Source organism: Ammospiza nelsoni, chromosome 31 (assembly GCF_027579445.1).
Source record: "Ammospiza nelsoni isolate bAmmNel1 chromosome 31, bAmmNel1.pri, whole genome shotgun sequence".
Classification (NCBI taxonomy): Eukaryota; Metazoa; Chordata; class Aves; order Passeriformes; family Passerellidae; genus Ammospiza; species Ammospiza nelsoni.
The window spans coordinates 339,628-363,780 of record NC_080663.1 but is presented as its reverse complement, the minus strand read 5'-3'; the positions used below and the strand labels follow the sequence as shown (position 1 = coordinate 363,780).

At 44.4% G+C, this 24,153-nt stretch overlaps 1 protein-coding gene across 1 annotated transcript in view; it reads left to right on the top strand.

Annotated features, from left to right (window-relative positions):
• VPS52 (VPS52 subunit of GARP complex) overlaps window positions 1–24,153 on the top strand; it is a 55,048-nt gene that overhangs the window by 227 nt on the left and 30,668 nt on the right. The window contains exons 3-10 of the mRNA XM_059491100.1: window positions 482–534; window positions 4,169–4,244; window positions 5,854–5,921; window positions 8,718–8,893; window positions 11,812–11,962; window positions 14,096–14,196; window positions 16,688–16,820; window positions 23,931–23,988. Of these exons, the coding sequence (XP_059347083.1) occupies window positions 482–534; window positions 4,169–4,244; window positions 5,854–5,921; window positions 8,718–8,893; window positions 11,812–11,962; window positions 14,096–14,196; window positions 16,688–16,820; window positions 23,931–23,988 (816 nt within the window). The remainder of the gene's footprint in view (window positions 1–481; window positions 535–4,168; window positions 4,245–5,853; window positions 5,922–8,717; window positions 8,894–11,811; window positions 11,963–14,095; window positions 14,197–16,687; window positions 16,821–23,930; window positions 23,989–24,153) is intronic.

Below are 24,153 nucleotides of genomic sequence, written 5' to 3'. Positions count from 1 at the left end.
AGAGGGGCGGGGCCATTAAAAAGGGGGCGGGGCCATTAAAATGAACGGGTAATTAACGCTGAATGAGGGGGCGGGGCCAGACAGGCGGCTGGCACGGAGGGGGTGGGGCCTGCAGGTAGAAGTGGGCGTGGTCCAAGCAGTGAGGCGTGGCCCAGAGGCCTCAAAAGGGGCGTGGCTTTTACTTTATTTGTATGCATGCGCCCTTCTGGGGGCGTGGCCATGACCTTATTTGGGCATGCCTATCACCCTGGGGCCGTATTGCCGCCAATGGAGGGGGCGTGGTCTGAGGGAAGGGGCGTGGCCTGGATGGACTGAACCATTTGGGCAGTGCCGGGGTGGGGGGGAATATTCCCCAATTCCCGCCCCTTTTTCCCCATTTTTTTTTGCTTTTTTTTTCCTTTTTTTTTGCATTTTTCCCAAATTTTCACACTTTCCCCATTTTTTTCCTCAAATTTTCCCGTTTTTCCCCCATTTCTCCCAGTGCACATCCAGGAGAACCTGGAGGACGCCCTGGTGCAGGAGGCGCTGCAGACCGTGAGTGGCTCCTCCCCAAAAATGTCCCCAAAAATGTCCCCAAAAAATCCCAGAAAGTCTCAAAATGTCCCCAAATGTCCCCAAATATTCCCAGGTGTCCCCAAAGTGGCCCCAGGTGGCACCAAATGGCTCAAAATGGCCCCAAATGTCCCCAAACGTCACTAAAATGGCACCAGAACGGCACCAGGTGTCCCCAAGTGTCCTCAGGTGTCACCAAAGTGTCCCCAAGTGTCCCCAAATGTCACTAAAATGGCCCCAAAATGTCCCCAAATGTCCCAAAATGTCCCCAAGGTGTCCCCAAGTGTCACCAAATGGCCCCAAAGTGTCCCCAAATGTCCCCCAAGTGTCACCAAAATGCCCCCAAATGTCACTAAACTGGCCCCAAATATCCCTAAAATGTCCCCAAGTGTCCCCAAGGTGTCCCCAAGTGTCCCCAAATGCCACTAAATGTCCCCAAGGTGTCCTCAAACGTCACTAAAATGGCCCCAAATGTCCCCGACAATCCCCAAAAAATCCCCCAAAATGTCCCCAAGTGTCCCCAACATGTCCCCAAGTGTGCCCAAGTGTCCCCAAGTGGGGCCAAATGTCCCCAAAGTGTCCCCCAAAATCCCGAAGATGTCCCCAAATGTCCCTAAAAATCCCCCAAATGGCCCCAAAATGGTCCCAAATGTCACTAAAATGTCCCAAGATGTCCCCAAAATGTCCCCAAGGTGTCCCCAAGTGTCCCCAAAGGTCCCCAAAATGTCCTCAAGTGTCACCAAATGGCACCAAAACTCCCAAAATGTCCCCAAGTGTCACCAAAATGTCCCCAAGTGTCACCAAGTGTCCCCAAAACCACCAAAATGTCCCCAAGTGTCACCAAACGGCCCCAAAATGGCACCAAATGTCCCTAGAAATCCCCCAAAATGTCCCCAAATGTCACTAAAATGGTCCTAAATGTCCCCAAATGTCCCCAGATGTCCCAAAATGTCCCCAAGTGCCCCCCAGATGGCCCCAAAATGTCCCCAAGTGTCACCAAAGGGCACCAAAACTCCCAAAATGTCCCCGAGCTGTCCCTAAGTGTCCCCACATGGCTCCAAAATCACCAAAATGTCCCCAAGTGTCCCAAAATCCCCAAAATGTCCTCAAGTGTCACCAAATGGCCCCAAAATGTCCCGAAATGTCCCCAAAATGTCCCCAAAGTGTCCCCCAAAATCCCAAAGAGGTCCCCAAATGTCACTAAAATGCCCCAAATGTCCCCAAAGTGTCCCCAAGTGTCCCAAAATGGCACCAAAATGGCCCCAAATATCCCCAAAAAAATCCCCAAAACGTCCCCAAATGTCCCCAAATGGCTCCAAATGTCCCCAAGTGTCACCAAAATGTCCCCAAGTGTCCCAAAATCCCCAAAATGTCCTCAAGTGTCACCAAATGGCCCCAAAATGTCCCGAAATGTCACTAAAATGGCCCCAAAATGGCACCAAATGTCCCCAAAAATCCCCCCAAAAATCCCCAAAATGTCCCCAGATGTCCCCAGGTGTCCCCAAGTGTCCCCAAAATGTCCCCAAGTCTCCCCCAAAATCCCAAAGAGGTCCCCAAATGTCACTAAAATGCCCCAAATGTCCCCAAAGTGTCCCCAAGTGTCCCAAAATGGCACCAAAATGGCCCCAAATGTCCCCAAAAAAATCCCCAAAACGTCCCCAAAGTGTCCCCCAAAATCCCCAAGATGTCCCCAAATGTCAGTAAAATGTCCCCAAGACGTCCCCAAAATGTCCCCAAATGGCTCCAAATGTCCCCAAATTTCACCAAAATGTCCCCAAGTGTCCCAAAATCCCCAAAATGTCCTCAAGTGTCACCAAATGGCCCCAAAATGTCCCGAAATGTCCCTAAAATGGCCCCAAAATGTCCCCAAGTGCCACCAAACGGCCCCAAAATGGCACCAAATGTCCCCAAAAATCCCCCAAAAATCCCCAAAATGTCCCCAGATGTCCCCAAAATGTACCAAAATGTCCCCAAGCGTCCCCAAATGGCACCAAAATGGCCCCAAATGTCCCCAAAAAAATCCCCAAAACGTCCCCAAAGTGTCCCCCAAAATCCCCAAGATGTCCCCAAATGTCAGTAAAATGTCCCCAAGATGTCCCCAAAATGTCCCCAAATGGCTCCAAATGTCCCCAAATTTCACCAAAATGTCCCCAAGTGTCCCAAAATCCCCAAAATGTCCTCAAGTGTCACCAAATGGCCCCAAAATGTCCCGAAATGTCACTAAAATGGCCCCAAAATGTCCCCAAGTGCCACCAAACGGCCCCAAAATGGCACCAAATGTCCCCAAAAATCCCCCAAAAATCCCCAAAATGTCCCCAGATGTCCCCAAAATGTACCAAAATGTCCCCAAGCGTCCCCAAATGGCACCAAAATGGCCCCAAATGTCCCCAAAAAAATCCCCAAAACGTCCCCAAAGTGTCCCCCAAAATCCCCAAGATGTCCCCAAATGTCAGTAAAATGTCCCCAAGATGTCCCCAAAATGTCCCCAAATGGCTCCAAATGTCCCCAAATTTCACCAAAATGTCCCCAAGTGTCCCAAAATCCCCAAAATGTCCTCAAGTGTCACCAAATGGCCCCAAAATGTCCCGAAATGTCCCTAAAATGGCCCCAAAATGTCCCCAAGTGCCACCAAACGGCCCCAAAATGGCACCAAATGTCCCCAAAAATCCCCCAAAAATCCCCAAAATGTCCCCAGATGTCCCCAAAATGTACCAAAATGTCCCCAAGCGTCCCCAAATGGCACCAAAATGGCCCCAAATGTCCCCAAAAAAATCCCCAAAACGTCCCCAAAGTGTCCCCCAAAATCCCCAAGATGTCCCCAAATGTCAGTAAAATGTCCCCAAGATGTCCCCAAAATGTCCCCAAATGGCTCCAAATGTCCCCAAATTTCACCAAAATGTCCCCAAGTGTCCCAAAATCCCCAAAATGTCCTCAAGTGTCACCAAATGGCCCCAAAATGTCCCGAAATGTCACTAAAATGGCCCCAAAATGGCACCAAATATCCCCAAAAATCCCCCCAAAAATCCCCAAAATGTCCCCAGATGTCCCCAGGTGTCCCCAAGTGTCCCCAAAATGTCCCCAAGTCTCCCCCAAAATCCCAAAGAGATCCCCAAATGTCACTAAAATGCCCCAAATGTCCCCAAAGTGTCCCCAAGTGTCCCAAAATGGCACCAAAATGGCCCCAAATGTCCCCAAAAAAATCCCCAAAACGTCCCCAAAGTGTCCCCCAAAATCCCCAAGATGTCCCCAAATGTCAGTAAAATGTCCCCAAGATGTCCCCAAAATGTCCCCAAATGGCTCCAAATGTCCCCAAATTTCACCAAAATGTCCCCAAGTGTCCCAAAATCCCCAAAATGTCCTCAAGTGTCACCAAATGGCCCCAAAATGTCCCGAAATGTCCCTAAAATGGCCCCAAAATGTCCCCAAGTGCCACCAAACGGCCCCAAAATGGCACCAAATGTCCCCAAAAATCCCCCAAAAATCCCCAAAATGTCCCCAGATGTCCCCAAAATGTCCCAAAATGTCCCCAAGTGTCCCCAAAATGTCCCCAAGCGTCCCCAAAATGTCCCCAAGTGTCCCCAAAATGTCCCCAAGCGTCCCCAAATTGCCATTGCAGGGCGTGGACCTGCGCCAGTACTCGCGGCAGGTGGAGCTGGAGCTGCAGGAGGTGGAGAGAGCTTCCATCCAGGACTGTATCCTCAAAAGTGTCCCCAAAGTGTCCCCAAGGTGTCCCCAAGGTGTCCCCAGGGGTGAAATCCCCGAAATTCCAAAAATTTGGGATGAAAAAACCCCAACATTTGGCATCAAAATCCCCAAAATTCCCCCCAAAAAATCCCAAAATTTGGCGCCAAATTCTCCAAAATTGTCCCCAAAGTGTCCCCAAATCGCCCAAAGTGTCCCCAAATCCCCCAAAATGTCCCCAAGGTGTCCCCAAGGTGTCCCCAAGGGCGAAATCCCCAAAATTGCAAAAACTTGCGACCCAAACCTTAAAATTTGGCACCAAAATCCAAAAATCTGGCCTGTAATTCCCAGAGTTCGGCACCAAATTGTCTTCAATTGTCCCCAAAGTGTCCCCAAATCCCCCAAAGTGTCCCCAAAGTGTCCCCAAAGTGTCCCCAAGGTGTCCCCAGGGGTGAAATCCCCGAAATTCCAAAAATTTGGGATGAAAAAACCCCAACATTTGGCATCAAAATCCCCAAAATTCCCCCCAAAAAATCCCAAAATTTGGCGCCAAATTCTCCAAAATTGTCCCCAAAGTGTCCCCAAATCGCCCAAAGTGTCCCCAAATCCCCCAAGGTGTCCCCAAGGTGTCCCCAAGGTGTCCCCAAGTGTCCCAAAGTGTCCCCAAAGTGTCCCCAAGTGTCCCCAATGTCCCCAAAGTGTCCCCAAAGTGTCCCCAAGGTGTCCCCAAGTGTCCCAAAGTGTCCCCAAAGTGTCCCCAAGTGTCCCCAATGTCCCCAAAGTGTCCCCAAAGTGTCCCCAAGGTGTCCCCAAAGTGTCCCCAATGTCCCCAAAGTGTCCCCAAGTGTCCCCAAGGTGTCCCCAAGTGTCCCCAATGTCCCCAAAGTGTCCCCAAAGTGTCCCCAATGTCCCCAAGTGTCCCCAATGTCCCCAAAGTGTCCCCAAAGTGTCCCCGAAGTGTCCCCAATGTCCCCAAAGTGTCCCCAAGGTGTCCCCAAAGTGTCCCCAATGTCCCCAAGTGTCCCCAATGTCCCCAAAGTGTCCCCAAGTGTCCCCAATGTCCCCAAAGTGTCCCCAAATCCCCCAAGGTGTCCCCAAGTGTCCCCAATGTCCCCCAAGTGTCCCCAAAGTGTCCCCAAAGTGTCCCCAAAGTGTCCCCAAAGTGTCCCCAAGGTGTCCCCAAGTGTCCCCAATGTCCCCCAAGTGTCCCCAAAGTGTCCCCAATGTCCCCAAAGTGTCCCCAAGTGTCCCCAAGGTGTCCCCAAGTGTCCCCAATGTCCCCAAAGTGTCCCCAAAGTGTCCCCAAGGTGTCCCCAAGTGTCCCCAAGGTGTCCCCAAGTGTCCCCAATGTCCCCAAAGTGTCCCCAAAGTGTCCCAAAGTGTCCCCAAAGTGTCCCCAAAGTGTCCCCAAGGTGTCCCCACAGTGTCCCCAAGGTGTCCCCAAGGTGTCCCCAAGTGTCCCCAATGTCCCCAAAGTGTCCCCAAGGTGTCCCCAAAGTGTCCCCAATGTCCCCAAAGTGTCCCCAAAGTGTCCCCAATGTCCCCAAGGTGTCCCAAGTGTCCCCAAAGTGTCCCCAAAGTGTCCCCAAAGTGTCCCCAAGGTGTCCCTTGACCCCTCAGACATCCGCGAGAGCGAGAACATCGCCGAGCTGCACAACCAGATCAGCGCCTGCGACGCCATCCTGGAGGTGAGACACGGCCCCAAGTGCCACCAAAGTGTCCCCAAGTGCCACCAAAGTGTCCCCAAGTGCCACCAAATGTCACCAAAGTGTCCCCAGGTGGCACCAAATGGCCCTAAAATGACCCCAAACGTCACTAAAATGTCCCCAAATGGCCCCAAAATGGCTCCAAGTGGCACCAAAATGGCTCCAAATGGTCCCAAAGTGTCCCCAAAGTGTCCCCAGGTGTCACCAGGTGTCACCAGGCGTTCTGAAATGGCCCCAAAGTGTCCCCAAGTGTCACCAAATGTCCTCAGGTGGCACCAAACCCTCAGAACCCCCAAAAATCCCAAAAAATCCCAAAAAATCCCCAGTGAAACCCCTCAAAAAATGCCCTGAAATGGCAAAAAAAAAAACCCAAATTGTCCCCAAAGTGTCCCCAAGTGTCACCAAGTGTCACCAAATGGCCCCAAAATCCCCTCCAAAAGCCACAAAATCCCCAAAAATCGCTCGAAAAATCCCTAAAAATCGCCCTGAAATCGCCAAAAAAGCCCCAAAAAATGCGAAAAAAATTCCTAAATGTCCCTAAATTGTCCCTAAATGTCCCCAAGTGTCCTCAAATGTCCCCAAATGCCACCAAAACCCTTCGAAAGAGCTGCAAAATCCCCTAAAAATGCCTCCAAATCCCATTAAAATCACCCAAAGAAATCCCCTAAAAATGCCCCAAAATCGCCAAAAAAAGCCCCAAAACCTTGGGAAAAAACCCCAAATGTCCCCAGATTGTCCCCAAAGTGTCCTCAAATGTCCCCAAAGCCACCAAGAACCCTCTGAAACAGGAACAAAATCCCCGTAAAATCACCCTAAAAATCACTAAAAAATGCTGGAAAACGGCCAAAAAAGCCCCGAAAATGGCCAAAAAAAGCCCCCAAAAATTTCCAAAAAATTCCCAAAAATTCCCAAAATGTCCCCAAATGTCCCCAAGTGTCCCCAAATGTCCCCGTGGGCTGGAGGAGACGCCGGGCTCGTTCCAGAGCTCGCTGAGCTCCCTCAGCTGGGAGATCCCAGCCACAAAACGGCCCCAAAATGACCCAAAACGGCCCCAAATTGTCCTAAATGTCCCCAGATTGACCCAAAGTGTCCCAGTGTCCCCAAAGTGTCCCCAAGTGTCCCCAAATGGCACCAGAATCCCCTCAAAAAGCCAAAAAATCCCCAAAAATCGCTCGTAAAAATCCCCTAAAAATCGCCCTGAAATCGCCAAAAAAACCCCAAGAAATGCTAAAAAAAAATCCCAAATGTCCCCAATTGTCCCTAAACTCCCAAATGTCCCCAAATGTCCCCAAAGTCACCAAGAGCATCCCAATAATGCTGCAAAATCCCCCCAAAAAATGGATAAAGGTTCCCCAAAAGAATGCCCTAAAACCCCCAAAAAATGCCCTAAAATGGCCAAAAATCACGTGAAAAATCCCCTAAAAATCACCCTAAAATCGCCAAAAAAGCCCCAAAAATTGCCAAAAAGACCCCAAAATTTTCCCAAATTGTCCCCAAATGTCCCCAAACTCATGAAGAACGTCCCAATAATGCTGCAAAATCCCAAAAAAAGGCTTTAAAATTCCCTTTAAAAATGGCGTAAAACCACTAAAGAATGCTCTAAAATCACCAAAAATCACCCTAAAATAGCCAAAAAAAGCCCCAAAAAATTCGTAAATGTCCCCAAGTGTCCCCAAATGTCCCCGTGGGCTGGAGGAGACGCCGGGCTCGTTCCAGAGCTCGCTGAGCTCCCTCAGCTGGGAGATCCCAGCCACAAAACGGCCCCAAAATGACCCAAAACGACCCCAAATGGCCCAAATTGACCCAAAATGGCTTCAAAGTGTCCCCAGATTGACCCAAAGTGTCCCCAGTGTCTAAAATGTCCCCAAAGTGTCCCCAAAGTGTCCCCAAATGGCCCCAAATGGACCAAAATCCCCCAAAAATGGCTCCAAAAATCGCCCTAAAAATCGCCCTAAAATCGGCAAAAAAAGCCCCAAAAATCACCAAAAAGCCCCAAAATTGTCCCAAAGTGTCCCCAAAGTGTCCCTAAAAGGTCCCCAAGTGTCCCCAAATGCCACCAGAACCCTTCAAAACCGCCACAAAATCCTCTGAAAATCACCCAAAAAATCACTAAAAAATGCCGTAAAACGGCCAAAAATCGGCCAAAAATGGCCAAAAAAGCGCCAAAAAATTCCAAAAAAAATCCCCCAAAAATTCCGAAATGTCCCCAAATGTGTCCCCAGCGCATGGAGGAGACGCCGGGCTCGTTCCAGAGCTCGCTGAGCTCGCTCAGCTGGGAGATCCCAGCAACAAAACGGCCCCAAATTGACCCAAAACTGCCCCAAATTGACCCAAATTGACTCCAAATGTCCCAAATTGACCCAAAATGGCTTCAAAGTGTCCCCAGATTGAGCCAAAGTGTCCCAGTGTCCCCAGAGTGTCCCTCAATGTCCCCGAGTGTCCCCAAAGTGTCCCCAGAGTGTCCCCAAATGGCCCCAAATGGACCAAAGTCCCCCAAAAATGGCTCAAAAAATCTCCTAAAAAATCGCCAAAGAAACCCCAAAAATTGCCAAAAAGCCCCAAAATTGTCCCAAATTGTCCCCAAAGTGTCCCTAAAAGGTCCCCAAATGCCACCAGAACCCTTCAAAACCGCCGCAAAATCCCCTAAAAATCACCCAAAAAAATCACTAAAGAATGCCGTAAAACGGCCAAAAATCGGCCAAAAATGGCCAAAAAAGCGCCAAAAAATTCCAAAAAAAATCCCCCAAAATTCCGAAATGTCCCCAAATGTGTCCCCAGCGCATGGAGGAGATGCTGGGCTCGTTCCAGAGCTCGCTGAGCTCGCTCAGCTGGGAGATCCGGGCGCTGCAGGGCCAGGCCGGGGCCATGAACCTGAGGCTGCGCAACCGGCGCCAGGTCCGCGAGAGGCTCGGGGGGCTCCTGGACGAGCTCGTCGTGCCCCCCACCATGATCAGGTGGGGGAAAAAAAAAATGTTTTTGGGAAAAAACAGAAAAAAAACGGGGTTTGGGGGTGAAAAAATGGAGTTTCCGGGTGAAAAAATGGGATTTTTAGAGCAAAAAATGGCGGTTTTGGGAGCCAAAAATGTGAATTTTGGGAGCAGAAAATGGGGTTTTAGAGACCAAACCCAGGTGTTTTGGAGACATAAACCTAAATAAATGGGATTTTAGGATAAAAAATGGGGTTTGGGGGTGAAAATTCCCCAAATTGGGATTTGGGTCAGAAATTGGGGATTTTGTGCATCCCAGGGGGCTCCTGGACGAGCTCGTCGTGCCCCCCACCATGATCAGGTGGGGAAAAATTCTAAAAATCTCCATTTTTGGGGAGAAAAAGAAAAAAAAAACGGGGTTTGGGGGTGAAAAAATGGAGTTTCCGGGTGAAAAAATGGGATTTTTAGAGCAAAAAATGGGGTTTCGGGAGCCAAAAATGTGAATTTTGGGACCCAAGAATGGGTTTTAGAGACCAAAAAAAAAAGGGATTTGGGGCGGAAAAATGAGATTTTGGGGGGAAAAATGGGATTTGGGGGAAGAAATGGAGTCCCCAGTGACCTCCCCGAGTTCCAGTCCCAGTTTGGGATTTCCGTGCAATTTCCCCATTTTTGGATGGATTTTGCTGCAACTTTCCCATTTTTCCATGGATTTCGATGGGGTTTTCACCGTTTTTTCCCAATTTTTCCCCATTTTTGCATTCCCAGTGTGATCCTGGAGTCCCCAGTGACCTCCCCGAGTTCCAGTCCCAGTTTGGGATTTCCGTGCAATTTCCCCATTTTTGGACGGATTTTGCTGCAACTTTCCCATTTTTTGACAGATTTCCATGGGGTTTTCACCGTTTTTTCCCGTTTTTTCCCCATTTTTGCATTCCCAGTGTGATCCTGGAGTCCCCAGTGACCTCCCCGAGTTCCAGTCCCAGTTTGGGATTTCCATGCAATTTTCCCATTTTTCCGTGGATTTTAATGGAATTTTGATGCAATTTTCCCATTTTTGGTGGATTTCCATGGGGTTTTCACCGTTTTTTCCCATTTTTTCCCCATTTTCCCCCTTCCCAAAATGATCCCGGAGTCCCCAGTGACCTCCCCGAGTTCCAATCCCAGTTCCAGTCCCAGTTTGGGATTTCCGTGCAATTTCCCCATTTTTGGACGGATTTTGCTGCAACTTTCCCATTTTTTGACAGATTTCCATGGGGTTTTCACCGTTTTTTCCCGTTTTTTCCCCATTTTTCCCATTCCCACTGTGATCCTGGACTCCCCAGTGACCTCCCCGAGTTCCAGTCCCAGTTTGGGATTTCCATGCAATTTTCCCATTTTTCCGTGGATTTTAATGGAATTTTGATGCAATTTTCCCATTTTTGGTGGATTTCCATGGGGTTTTCACCGTTTTTTCCCATTTTTTCCCCATTTTTGCATTCCCAGTGTGATCCTGGACTCCCCAGTGACCTCCCCGAGTTCCAATCCCAGTTTGGGATTTCCATGCAATTTTCCCATTTTTCCGTGGATTTTAATGGAATTTTGATGCAATTTTCCCATTTTTGGTGGATTTCCATGGGGTTTTCACCGTTTTTCACCATTTTTTCCCCATTTTCCCCCTCCCCAGTGTGATCCTGGAGTCCCCAGTGACCTCCCCGACTTCCAATCCCAGTTCCAGTCCCAGTTTGGGATTTCCATGGAATTTTCCCATTTTTCTGTGGATTTTAATGAAGTTTTGATGGAATTTTCCTGGTTTTGGACGGATTTCCATGGGGTTTTCACCGTTTTTCACCATTTTTTCCCCATTTTCCCCCTCCCCAGAGTGATCCCGGAGTCCCCAGTGACCTCCCCGAGTTCCAATCCCAGTTCCAGTCCCAGTTTGGGATTTCCGTGCAATTTCCCCATTTTTGGACGGATTTTGCTGTAACTTTCCCATTTTTCCATGGATTTCCAAGGGGTTTTCACCATTTTTCCCGTTTTTTCCCCATTTTTCCATCCCCAGTGTGATCCTGGAGTCCCCAGTGACCTCCCCCAGTTCCAATCCCTGGATGGGATTTAATGGAATATTCCCATTTTTTCATGAATTTTAATGAAATTTTGCTGTAACTTTCCCATTTTTTGATGGATTTCCATGGTGTTTTCACCATTTTTTCCCATTTTTTCCCCATTTTCCCCCTCCCCAGAGTGATCCCGGAGTCCCCAGTGACCTCCCCGAGTTCCAATCCCAGTTCCAGTCCCAGTTTGGGATTTCCGTGCAATTTCCCCATTTTTTGGACGGATTTTGCTGTAACTTTCCCATTTTTCCATGGATTTCGATGGGGTTTTCACCGTTTTTTCCCGTTTTTTCCCCATTTTTGCATTCCCAGTGTGATCCTGGAGTCCCCAGTGACCTCCCCCAGTTCCAATCCCTGGATGGGATTTAATGGAATATTCCCATTTTTTCATGAATTTTAATGAAATTTTGCTGTAACTTTCCCATTTTTGGATGGATTTCGATGGGGTTTTCACCATTTTTTCCCATTTTTTCCCCATTTTCCCCCTCCCCAGAGTGATCCCGGAGTCCCCAGTGACCTCCCCGAGTTCCAATCCCAGTTCCAGTCCCAGTTTGGGATTTCCGTGCAATTTCCCCATTTTTGGATGGATTTTGCTGTAACTTTCCCATTTTTCCATGGATTTCCAAGGGGTTTTCACCGTTTTTTCCCGTTTTTTCCCCATTTTTGCATCCCCAGTGTGATCCTGGAGTCCCCAGTGACGTCTCCAAGTTCCAATCCCAGTTCCAGTCCCAGTTTGGGATTTCCGTGCAATTTCCCCATTTTTTGGACGGATTTTGCTGTAACTTTCCCATTTTTTGATGGATTTCCATGGGGTTTTCACCGTTTTTTCCCGTTTTTTCCCCATTTTTGCATTCCCAGTGTGATCCTGGAGTCCCCAGTGACGTCCCCCGAGTTCCAGGCCCAGCTGGTGGCCCTGGACGCTCAGCTGGGCGCGGTGAAGGACGCCGCCTTCCGCGACACCCTGGCCTGCGCCGACGTCCAGCACGTGCTCGACCGCCTCAGGATCAAGGTGAAAAACCCGGAATTTCACCCCAAAAACCCCCAAAATCCCAGCCCTAAAATCCTGGCAATTAGCTCCAAAAATCCCGGTCCAAAAATCCCAAAATACCCCAAAATCCCAGCCCAAAAATCCCAAAATTTCTGCCCAAATTCCCAGGAATTACCCAAAAAAAAAAAAACCAACCAAAAATCCCAGCCCAAAAATCCCAAAATACCCCAAAATCCCAGCACAAAAATTCCAAAATTTCTGCCCAAATTCCCAGGAATTACCCAAAAAAAAAAAAAAAAACAAAAATCCCAGCCCAAAAATCCCAAAATCTCCCAAAATTCCAGAGCAAAAATCCTGGGAATTGTCCCCAAAAATCCCGGTCCAAAAATCCCAAAATATCCCAGAATTCCCGACCAAAAATCCCCAAATTCCCAGGCCAAAAATTGCAAAAAATCCCCAAAATCCCCCAAATTCCTACCCCCAAAATCCCGGAAATGACCCAAAAAACCCCCAAAAATCCCAGCCCAAAAATCCCAAAATATCCCAAAATTCCAGACGAAAAATTCCAAAATTTCTGCCCAAAAATCCCAGGAATTACCCCCCAAAAAAACCAAAAATCCCAGCCCAAAAATCCCAAAATCTCCCAAAATCCCAGCCCAAAAATCCTCAAATTCCCAGCCCAAAAATTGCAAAAAAATCCCTGAAATTCCCAAATTCCCAGCCCAAAATCGCAAAATTCCAGGCCAAAAATCCCCAAATTCCTACCCTAAAAATCTCAGCAATTACACAAAAAAATCCCCAAATTCCCAGCCCCAAAATCCCAAAAATTCCTGAGAATTACCCCCAAAAAATCCCCAAATTCCTGAATTTTCCTTGAATTTTCCCTGAAGTTTTCCTGAATTTTCCAAATTTTTTTCTGAATTTCCCTGAATTTCCCCCAAATTTTTCCTGAATTTTCCCCTGTTTTTTTCTGATTTTTTTTTCTGAATTTTCCCTCAATTTTCCTAAATTTTTCCTGAATTTTTTCCTGAATTTCCCTTGATTTTTGCCAAATTTTTTCTGATTTTTTCCAAATTTTCCCTGAATTTTCCCAAATTTTTCCTGATTTTTTCTCAAATTTTTCCTGATTTTTTCCTGATTTTTCCCTGACTTTCTCTAAATTTTCCCTCACTCTTCCCTAAATTTTCCCCTGAATTTTTCCTGATTTTTTCCCGAATTTTTCCCGCAATTTCCCCTGAATTTTTCCTGATTTTTTCCAGAATTTTTGCCGATTTCCCCTGAGTTTTTCCCAAATCTTTCCTGATTCGCTCCTGGAATTTCCCCAGATTTTTTTCTGAATTTTCCCAGAATATTCCCCAATTTTTTCCTGAATTGTTCCTGATTTTGTCCCAATTTTTCCTGAATTTTCCCCTAAATTTTTCCTGATTTTCCCTTGAATTTTTCCCAAAATTTTCCTGATTTTTCCCTAATTTTTTCCTAAACTTTTCCTGATTTTTCCTGATTTTTTTTTCCCAATTTTTTCCTGATTTTTTCCCAAATTTTTCCTGAATTTTTCTGATTTTTCCCAATTTTTTCCTGAATTTTTCAGTTTTTTTCCCCAAAATTTTCCAAAATTTTTCCTGATTTTTTCTTGAATTTTTTCCATTTTTCCCAAATTTTCCCGCAATTTTTCCTGATTTTTTTCTTGAATTTTCCCCAAAATTTTCCAGATTTTTCCATAATTTTCTTTCTAAATTTTTCCTGATTTTCCCCTGAATTTTCCCCAAATTTTTCCTGAATTTTTCCTGGTGTTTTGCCAACTTTTTCCTGAATTCTTCCTGATTTTTTCCCAAAATTTTCCTGATTTTTCCCGAATTTTTTCCTAAATTTTTCCTGATTTTTCCCTGAATTTTCCCCAAATTTTTCCTGAATTTTTCTTGGTGTTTTGCCAATTTTTTCCTGAATTTTTCCTGATTTTTTTCCCAATTTTTTTCTTGAAATTTTCTGGGTTTTTTTCCCAAATTTTTCCAGATTTTTTCCTGATTTTTCCCAATTTTTTCTTAAATTTTCCCATTTTTTTCCCCAAATTTTTCCTGATTTTTCCCTGAATTTCCCCCGATTTTTCCCCCCAATTTCCCCTGATTTTTATGGAATTTTCTGGAACGTTTCCCGCAGGCCGTGACCAAGATCCGGGAGTTTGTGCTGCAGAAGATTTTCTCCTTCCGGAAGCCGATGACCAATTACCAGATCCCGCAGAACTCCCTGCTCAAGTTCAAGTGAGGCGCCCAAAACCCCCAAATTCCCACCCCAAAATCCCCAAATCCCAAGCACAAAACTCCCAGGAGTTACCCCAAAAAATCCACAAATTCCCGCCCCAAATTCCTGGGAATTACCCCAAAAATCCCCGAATCCCCACCCAAAAATCCCCAAATTCCCATGCAAAATTTCTGGGAATTGCCCCAAAAAATGCCCCAAATTCCACCCCAAAATCCCAGGAATTATCCCTCAAATCCCCAAAATCCCTGCCCAAATTTCCTGGGAATTACCCCAAAAACCCCCAATTCCTGCCTAAAAATCCCCAAATTCCAACCACAAAACTCCAAGGAATTACCCCAAAAAATCCACAAATTCCTGCCCCAAATTCCTGGGAATTACCCCAAAAATCCCCAAATTCCCACCCAAAAATCCCCAAATTCCAACCACAAAATCCCCAGGAATTACCCCAAAAAATCCACAAATTCCCACCCAGAATTTCTGGGAATTGCCCCAAAAAAACCCCAAATTCTCACCCCAAAATCCCAGGAATTATCCCTCAAATCCCCAAAATCCCTGCCCAAATTTCCTGGGAATTACCCCAAAAATCCCCAAATTCCCACCCAAAAATCCCCAAATTCCAACCGCAAAATCCCCAGGAATTATCCCAAAAAATCCCCAAATTCCCACCCCAAAATCCCCAAATCCAACCACAAAACTCCCAGGAGTTACCCCAAAAAATCCACAAATTCCGCCCCAAATTCCTGGGAATTACCCCAAAAATCCCCAAACTCTCACCCCAAAAATTGCAGGATTTACCCCAAAAAATCCCCAAATTCTCGGACCAAAAATCCCCAAAATTGTCACCCCAAATTCCTGGGAATCATCCCCAAAAAAATCCCAGATTCCCACCCAAAAATCCCAAAATTCCCTCCCCAAAATCCCAGGAATTATCAAAAAAAATCCCCAAATTCCAGCCCAAAAATCCCAGAATTATCCCCAAAATATCCACAAATTCCCACTCAAAATTTCTGGGAATTGCCCCAAAAAATTCCCAAATTCCAGCCCAAAATTCCTCAAATCCCACCCCAAAATCTCAGGAATTATCCCCAAAAAAATCCCCAAAATTCCCACCCAAAAATCCCCTCAATTTGCAGCCCCAAAATCCCAGGAATTACCCCCCAAAATTCCCAAATTTTGATGCAAAATCCCCAAATTTCTGCCAAAAAATGCCCAAATTCCCAGCAAAAATTCCAGCCCCAAAATCCTGGAAATGACCCCAAAATCCCCAAATTCCAGCTCCAAAATCCCAGAAATTCCTGCCAAAAAATCCCCAAATTCCCAAATCCCAAAATTCCCCCAAAATTCCCCCAAATTCTCTCTGGGATCTTCCTCAGAGAACCCAGAAAGGCCCCAAATTGAGGGAATCCCATCCCAAAAATGCCCCAAAAATCCCTAAAAAAACCCCAAAAATCCCTGAAAATTCCCCAAAACCTCCACCTCCGTTCCCCAGAATTCCCAAAAATTCCCTAAAAATCCCAAGATTTCCCAAAAATCCCCAAAAAATCCCCAAAAATCCCAAAAAAATCCCGAAAATCCATCTTGGATCTTCCTCACAGAGCCCAAAATCGGGGGAATCCCATCCCAAAAATGCCCCAAAAACCCCCAAAAAACCCCAAAAATTCCCCCCAAAACCTCCACCTCCATCACCCAGAATTCCCAAAAATTCCCTAAAAATCCCAAAAATCCCAAAAAAATCCCGAAAATCCATCTTGGATCTTCCCCAGACAGCCCAAAATTGGGGGAATCCCATCCCAAAAATGCCCCAAAAATCCCTAAAAAAACCCCAAAAATCCCCCAAAACCTCCACCTCCATCACCCAGAACTCCCAAAAATTCCCAAAAATCCCAAAATTTCCCAAAATTCCCAAAAAATCCCCAAAAATCCCAAAAAATTCCAAAAAAATTCCCCAAAATCCAACTCGGATCTTCCCCAGACAGCCCAAAATCAGGGGAATCCCATCCCTAAAATGCCCCAAAAATCCCCAAAAAACCCCCAAAAAAACCCCAAAAAACCCCAAAAAATTCCCCAAAGCTCCACCCAGAATTCCCAAAAATTCCCAAAAATCCCAAAAATCCCCAAAAAATCCCAAAAATCCATCTTGGATCTTCCCCAGAGAGCCCAAAATCGGGGGAATCCCATCCCAAAAATGCCCCAAAAACCTCCAAAAAAACCCCAAGAAACCCCCAAAAAACCCCAAAAAATTCCCCAAAACCTCCACCCAGAATTCCCAAAAATTCCCAAAAATCCCAAAAAATTCCAAAAAAATTCCCCCAAAATCCAACTTGGATCTTCCCCAGACAGCCCAAAATCGGGGGAATCCCATCCCAAAAATGCCCCAGAAATCCCAAAAAACCCCCCAAAAAAAACCCCAAAAAACCCCCAAAAATTCCCCAAATCTCCACCCAAAATTTCCCAAAATTCCCAAATTTCCCGAATTTTGTGGATTTCCAGGTTTTTTTTCCAGTTTTTGCTGGGGAACGAGCGGGGGGTGGCGCAGGAGCTGCGCGATCACTACGTGGACACCATGAGCCGCGTCCACTTCTCCTACTTCAAATCCTACACCGGCCGCCTCATGAAGATCCAGGTGAGAAATTCCGGAATTTTTGGGGAATTTTGGGAATTTTTGGGAATTTTGGGAGGGGTTCATCCCAGGTTTTGGGGGGTTTTCAGGGAATTTTGGCCATTTTTGGGTGGATTTTACTTGGAATTCCCCCTAAAATCTGAATTTTGGTCTTCCCCTCGTGAAGATCCAGATGGGAAATTCGGGAATTTTTTGGGAATTTTGGGAATTTTTGGGAATTTTTGGGAAATTTTGGGAATTCTGGTTGATGGAGGTGGAGGTTTTGGGGGATTTTTGGGGTTTTTTGGGGGTTTTTTGGGATGGGATTCTCCCAGTTTTGGGCTCTCTGGAGAAGATCGAAGATGGATTTTGGGGAATTTTTTTGGGATTTTTGGGGATTTTTGGGAATTTTTGGGGAATTTTTTGGGAATTTTGGGGAATTTTGGGAGGGGTTCATCCCAGGTTTTGGGGGGTTTTCAGGGAATTTTGGCCATTTTTGGGTGGATTTCGCTTGGAATTCCCCCCCAAAATCTGAATTTTGGTCTTCCCCTCGTGAAGATCCAGGTGGGAAAATTTTGGGAATTTTTTGGGAATTTTTTTGGAATTTTGGGAATTTTTGGGAATTCTGGTTGATGGAGGTGGAGGTTTTGGGGGATTTTTGGGGTTTTTTGGGGGTTTTTTGGGATGGGATTCTCCCAGTTTTGGGCATTCTTGGGAAGATCGAAGATGGATTTTGGGGAATTTTTTGGGGATTTTTGGGGATTTTTGGGGAATTTTTTGGGAATTTTGGGAATTTTGGGAGGGGTTCATCCCAGGTTTTGGGGGGTTTTCAGGGATTTTTGGCCATTTTTGGGTGGATTTCGCTTGGAATTCCCCCCCAAAATCTGAATTTTGGTCTTCCCCTTGTGAAGATCCAGGTGGGAAAATTTTGGGATTTTTTTTGGAATTTTTTTGGAATTTTGGGAATTTTTGGGAATTCTGGGTGATGGAGGTGGAGGTTTTTAGGGATTTTTTGGGGTTTTGGGGGTTTTTTAGGGATTTATGGGGCATTTTTGGGATGGGATTCTCCCGATTTTGGGCATTCTTGGGAAGATCCAAGATGGATTTTGGGGAATTTTTTTGGGAATTTTTGGGAATTTTTGGGAATTTTGGGGAATTTTGGGGAATTTTGGGAGGGGTTCATCCCAGGTTTTGGGGGGTTTTCAGGGAATTTTGGCCATTTTTGGGTGGATTTTACTTGGAATTCCCCCCCAAAATCTGAATTTTGGTCTTCCCCTCGTGAAGATCCAGGTGGGAAAATTTTGGGAATTTTTTTGGAATTTTTTTGGAATTTTGGGAATTTTTGGGAATTCTGGGTGATGGAGGTGGAGGTTTTTAGGGATTTTTTTGGGTTTTGGGGGTTTTTTAGGGATTTATGGGGCATTTTTGGGATGGGATTCTCCCGATTTTGGGCATTCTTGGGAAGATCCAAGATGGATTTTGGGGAATTTTTTTGGGAATTTTTGGGAATTTTTGGGAATTTTGGGGAATTTTGGGGAATTTTGGGAGGGGTTCATCCCAGGTTTTGGGGGGTTTTCAGGGAATTTTGGCCATTTTTGGGTGGATTTTACCTGGAATTCCCCCCCAAAATCTGAATTTTGGTCTTCCCCTCGTGAAGATCCAGATGGGAAATTCGGGAATTTTTTGGGAATTTTGGGAATTTTGGGGAATTTTTGGGAATTTTTGGGAATTTTGGGAGGGGTTCATCCCAGGTTTTGGGGGGTTTTCAGGGAATTTTGGCCATTTTTGGGTGGATTTTACTTGGAATTCCCCCCCAAAATCTGAATTTTGGTCTTCCCCTCGTGAAGATCCAGGTGGGAAAATTTTGGGAATTTTTTTGGAATTTTTTTGGAATTTTGGGAATTTTTGGGAATTCTGGGTGATGGAGGTGGAGGTTTTTAGGGATTTTTTTGGGTTTTGGGGGTTTTTTAGGGATTTATGGGGCATTTTTGGGATGGGATTCTCCCGATTTTGGGCATTCTTGGGAAGATCCAAGATGGATTTTGGGGAATTTTTTTGGGAATTTTTGGGAATTTTTGGGAATTTTGGGGAATTTTGGGGAATTTTGGGAGGGGTTCATCCCAGGTTTTGGGGGGTTTTCAGGGAATTTTGGGCCATTTTTGGGTGGATTTTACCTGGAATTCCCCCTAAAATCTGAATTTTGGTCTTCCCCTCGTGAAGATCCAGATGGGAAATTCGGGAATTTTTTGGGAATTTTGGGAATTTTTGGGAATTTTTGGGAAATTTTGGGAATTCTGGTTGATGGAGGTGGAGGTTTTGGGGGATTTTTGGGGTTTTTTGGGGGTTTTTTGGGATGGGATTCTCCCAGTTTTGGGCTCTCTGGAGAAGATCGAAGATGGATTTTGGGGAATTTTTTTGGGATTTTTGGGGATTTTTGGGAATTTTTGGGGAATTTTTTGGGAATTTTTGGGAATTTTGGGAGGGGTTCATCCCAGGTTTTGGGGGGGTTTTCAGGGATTTTTGGCCATTTTTGGGTGGATTTTACTTGGAATTCCCCCCCAAAATCTGAATTTTGGTCTTCCCCTCGTGAAGATCCAGGTGGGAAAATTTTGGGAATTTTTTGGGAATTTTTTTGGAATTTTGGGAATTTTTGGGAATTCTGGGTGATGGAGGTGGAGGTTTTTAGGGATTTTTTGGGGTTTTTGGGGTTTTTTTAGGGATTTATGGGGCATTTTTGGGATGGGATTCTCCCGACTTTGGGCATTCTTGGGAAGATCCAAGATGGATTTTGGGGAATTTTTTTGGGAATTTTTGGGAATTTTTGGGAATTTTGGGGAATTTTGGGGAATTTTGGGAGGGGTTCATCCCAGGTTTTGGGGGGTTTTCAGAGAATTTTGGCCATTTTTGGGTGGATTTCGCTTGGAATTCCCCCCCAAAATCTGAATTTTGGTCTTCCCCTCGTGAAGATCCAGGTGGGAAAATTTTGGGAATTTTTTGGGAATTTTTTTGGAATTTTGGGAATTTTTGGGAATTCTGGGTGATGGAGGTGGAGGTTTTGGGGGGAATTTTGGGGATTTTTAGGGATTTTGGGGCATTTTTGGGATGGGATTTCCCCAATTTTGGGCTCTGTGAGGAAGATCCAAGATGGATTTGGGGGAATTTTTGGGGATTTTTTGGGTCGAAATTTGGGAATTTTGGGAATTTTTGGGAATTTTTGGGAGTTCTGGCTGATGGAGGTGGAGGTTTTGGGGGATTTTTTGGGGTTTTTTTGGGTTTTTTTAGGGATTTTTGGGGCATGTTTGGGATGGGATTCCCCCAATTTTGGGCTGTCTGGGGAAGATCCAAGATGGATTTGGGGGAATTTTTTGGGAATTTTTGGAGAATTTTGGGAATTTTTTTGAATTGTGGGTGATGGAGGTGGAGGTTTTGGGGGATTTTTGGGGATTTTTGGGGTTTTTTTGGGGATTTTTGGGGCATGTTTGGGATGGATTGCCCCGATTTTGGGCTCTCTGGGGAAGATCCAAGGAGAAACTTCAGGAATTTTTTGGGATTTCTTGGGAATTTTGGGATTTTTTGGGGAATTTTTGGGAATTCTGGGATCCCCAGCTGGAGGTTTTTGGGGTTTTTTAGGGATTTTTGGGGCATGTTTGGGATGGGATTCCCCCGATTTTGGGCTCTCTGGGGAAGATCCAAGATGGATTTTGGGGAATTTTTTGGGAATTTTTGGGGATTTTGGGGAATTTTTGGGAATTTTGGGAGGGGTTCATCCAGGTTTTGGGGGGTTTTGAGGAAATTTTGGGCCATTTTAGGGTGGATTTCACTTGGAATTCCCCCTAAAATCTGAATTTTGGTCTTCCCCTCGTGAAGATCCAGCTGGGAAATTCCAGAAATTTTCCAATATTTTCCACCATTTCCCCAACTTTTTCCCCAAATTCTCCCTTAAATTTCCCCAATTTTTTATCAATCTTTTCCCATTTTCCCCCTCAATTTTCCCCCAAATTTACCCAAAATTTCCCCACAACTTTCCCATCAAATTTTCCCAACCCTTTCCCCTCAATTTTCCCCCATTTTCCCAACATGTCCCCCAAATTTCCATTTTTTTCCCATTTTCCCAACATTTTTCCCCTAAATTTTCTCAAAAATTTCCCATATCCCCCCATACTTTCGCCCCATATTTTCCAATTTTCCCCTAAATTTACCCACAATTTCCCCCCCCAATTTTCCACCCAATTTCCCCCCAAATTTACCCAAAATTTCCCCACAATTTCCCCCAAATTTTCCCAACCTTTTCCCAAATTTCCCCCAAATTTCCCATCAATTTTTCCCAACATTTTCCCCCTCAATTTCCTCCTAAATTTACCCAGAATTTCCTCACAATTTTCCCCCAAATTTTCCCAACATTTTCCTCTTCAATTTTCCCCTAAATTTACCCAACATTTCCCCACAATTTCTCCCCAAATTTCCCCTAAATTTTCTCAAAAATTTCCCATTTCTCCACAATTTCCCCCAAATTTTCCCCATATTTTCCCCCCAAATTTTCCCCCAAATTTTCCAATTTTCCCCTAAATTTCCCCCAAAATTTCCCCACAATTTTCCCCTAAATTTTCCAATATTTTTCCCGCCATTTCCCCACAATTTCCCCCAAACTTTCCTCCAAATTTCCCCCAAACTTCCCCATTTTTAGTAAATTTTCCCCCAAATTTTCCCCCAAATTTTCCCAACATTTTCCCCCCAAATTTCCCCTTAAATTTTCTCAAAAATTTCCCATTTCCCCACAATTTCCCCCAATTTTTCCCCCATATTTTCCCCCAAATTTTCCAATTTTCCCCTAAATTTCCCCTAAATTTCCCCAAAATTTCCCCCTAAATTTTCCGAAAATTTTCTCGCCATTTCCCCGCAATTTCCCCCAAACTTTCCTCCAAATTTCCCCCAAACTTCCCCATTTTATAGTAAATTTTCCCCCAAATTTCCCCCCAAAATTTCCCCAATTTTAATCCAATTTTCTCCCAATATTCCCATAAATTTCCCAAATTTCTCCAATTTTTTCCTGAATTTTCCCCCAATCTTTCACAAATTTCTCTCAAATTCTCAGTTTTCCCACCAATTTCCAGATTTTTTCAAAATTTTCCCCCAAATTTGCCCCCAAATTCCTCCAATTCCCCAAATGTTTCCCCAATTCCTTCCCAGATTTTTTCCCAAATTCCCCCCAATTTCCTCCCAATTTTTTTCCAAATTTCTCCAAAATTTTTCAATTTTTCCCCAAATTTCCCTGAAATTTCACTGACATTTCCCAGAATTTTCCCAATTTTCCACAATTCCTTCCCAAATTTCTTTCCAAATCCCTCCAAAATTTTTCCATTTTTTCCCAAATTCCCCCCAATTTTCTCCCAATTTTTTTCCCAAATTCCTCCAAAATTTTTCCATTTTTTCCCAAATTCCCCCCAATTTTCTCCCATTTTTTTATTTCCAAATTTGTCCAAAATTTTTCCTTTTTTTCCCAAATTCCCCCCAATTTTCTCCCATTTTTTATTTCCAAATCCCTCCAAAATTTTTCCTTTTTTTTCCCAAATTTCCCCCAATTTTCTCCCAATTTTTTTTTCCGAATTCCTCCAAAATTTTTCCATTTTTTCCCAAATTTCCCTGAAATTTCACTGACATTTCCCCAATTCTCCCAAATTCTTCCCGATTTTCCCAATTTCTTTCCAAATTTCCCCCAAATTTTCTCCCAATTTTTTTTTCCAAATTCCTTCAAAATTTTTCAATTTTTTCCCAAATTCCCCCCAAATTTCTTTCCAAATTTCTCCAAATTTTCTCCCATTTTTTTCCAAATTCCTCCAAAACTTTTCAATTTTTCCCAAATTTCCCTGGAATTTCCCTGGAATTTCCCCAATTTTCCCAAATTCTCCCAAATTCTTCCCAAATTTCTCCCAAATTCCCCCCAATTTCCTCCCAATTTCTTTTTCCAAATTCCTCCAAAATTTTTCCATTTTTTCCCAAATTCCCCCCAATTTCCTCCCAAATTTCTTTCCAAATCCCTCCAAAATTTTTCCATTTTTTCCCAAATTCCCCCCAATTTTCTCCCATTTTTTTTTCCAAATTCCTCCAAAATTTTTCCATTTTTTCCCAAATTCCCCCCAATTTTCTCCCATTTTTTTATTTCCAAATTTGTCCAAAATTTTTCCTTTTTTTCCCAAATTCCCCCCAATTTTCTCCCATTTTTTATTTCCAAATCCCTCCAAAATTTTTCCTTTTTTTTCCCAAATTTCCCCCAATTTTCTCCCAATTTTTTTTTCCGAATTCCTCCAAAATTTTTCCATTTTTTCCCAAATTCCCCCCAATTTTCTCCCATTTTTTTATTTCCAAATTTGTCCAAAATTTTTCCTTTTTTTCCCAAATTCCCCCCAATTTTCTCCCATTTTTTATTTCCAAATCCCTCCAAAATTTTTCCATTTTTTCCCAAATTACCCCAATTTTCTCCCAATTTTTTTTTCCGAATTCCTCCAAAATTTTTCCATTTTTTCCCAAATTCCCCCCAATTTCCTCCCAAATTACTTTCCAAATTCCTCCAAAATTTTTCCATTTTTTCCCAAATTTCCCTGAAATTTCACTGACATTTCCCCAATTCTCCCAAATTCTTCCCGATTTTCCCAATTTTTTCCGAATTTCCCCAAATTCCCCCAAATTTTCTCCCAATTTTTTTTTCCAAATTCCTTCAAAATTTTTCAATTTTTTCCCAAATTCCCCCCAAATTTCTTTCCAAATTTCTCCAAATTTTCTCCCATTTTTTTCCAAATTCCTCCAAAACTTTTCAATTTTTCCCAAATTTCCCTGGAATTTCCCTGGAATTTCCCCAATTTTCCCAAATTCTCCCAAATTCTTCCCAAATTTCTCCCAAATTCCCCCCAATTTCCTCCCAATTTCTTTTTCCAAATTCCTCCAAAATTTTTCCATTTTTTCCCAAATTCCCCCCAATTTCCTCCCAAATTTCTTTCCAAATCCCTCCAAAATTTTTCCATTTTTTCCCAAATTCCCCCCAATTTTCTCCCATTTTTTTTTCCAAATTCCTCCAAATTTTTTCCATTTTTTCCCAAATTTCCCTGAAATTTCCCCAAATTTCCCAATTTTTCTCGGCAGTACGAGGAGGTGGCGGAGAAGGACGACCTGATGGGCGTGGAGGACACGGCCAGGAAGGATATCCCAGAATTCACCAAAAAATTGGGGAAATTGGGAAAATTTGGGAATTTTTTTGGATTTTTTTTGGAATTTATTTTTGGGATGATTTTTTTGGGGGGTGATTTTTGAATTTTTTTGTGGGATTTGGGGGATTTTTGCTTTATTTTTATTTTTGGGGATTTTT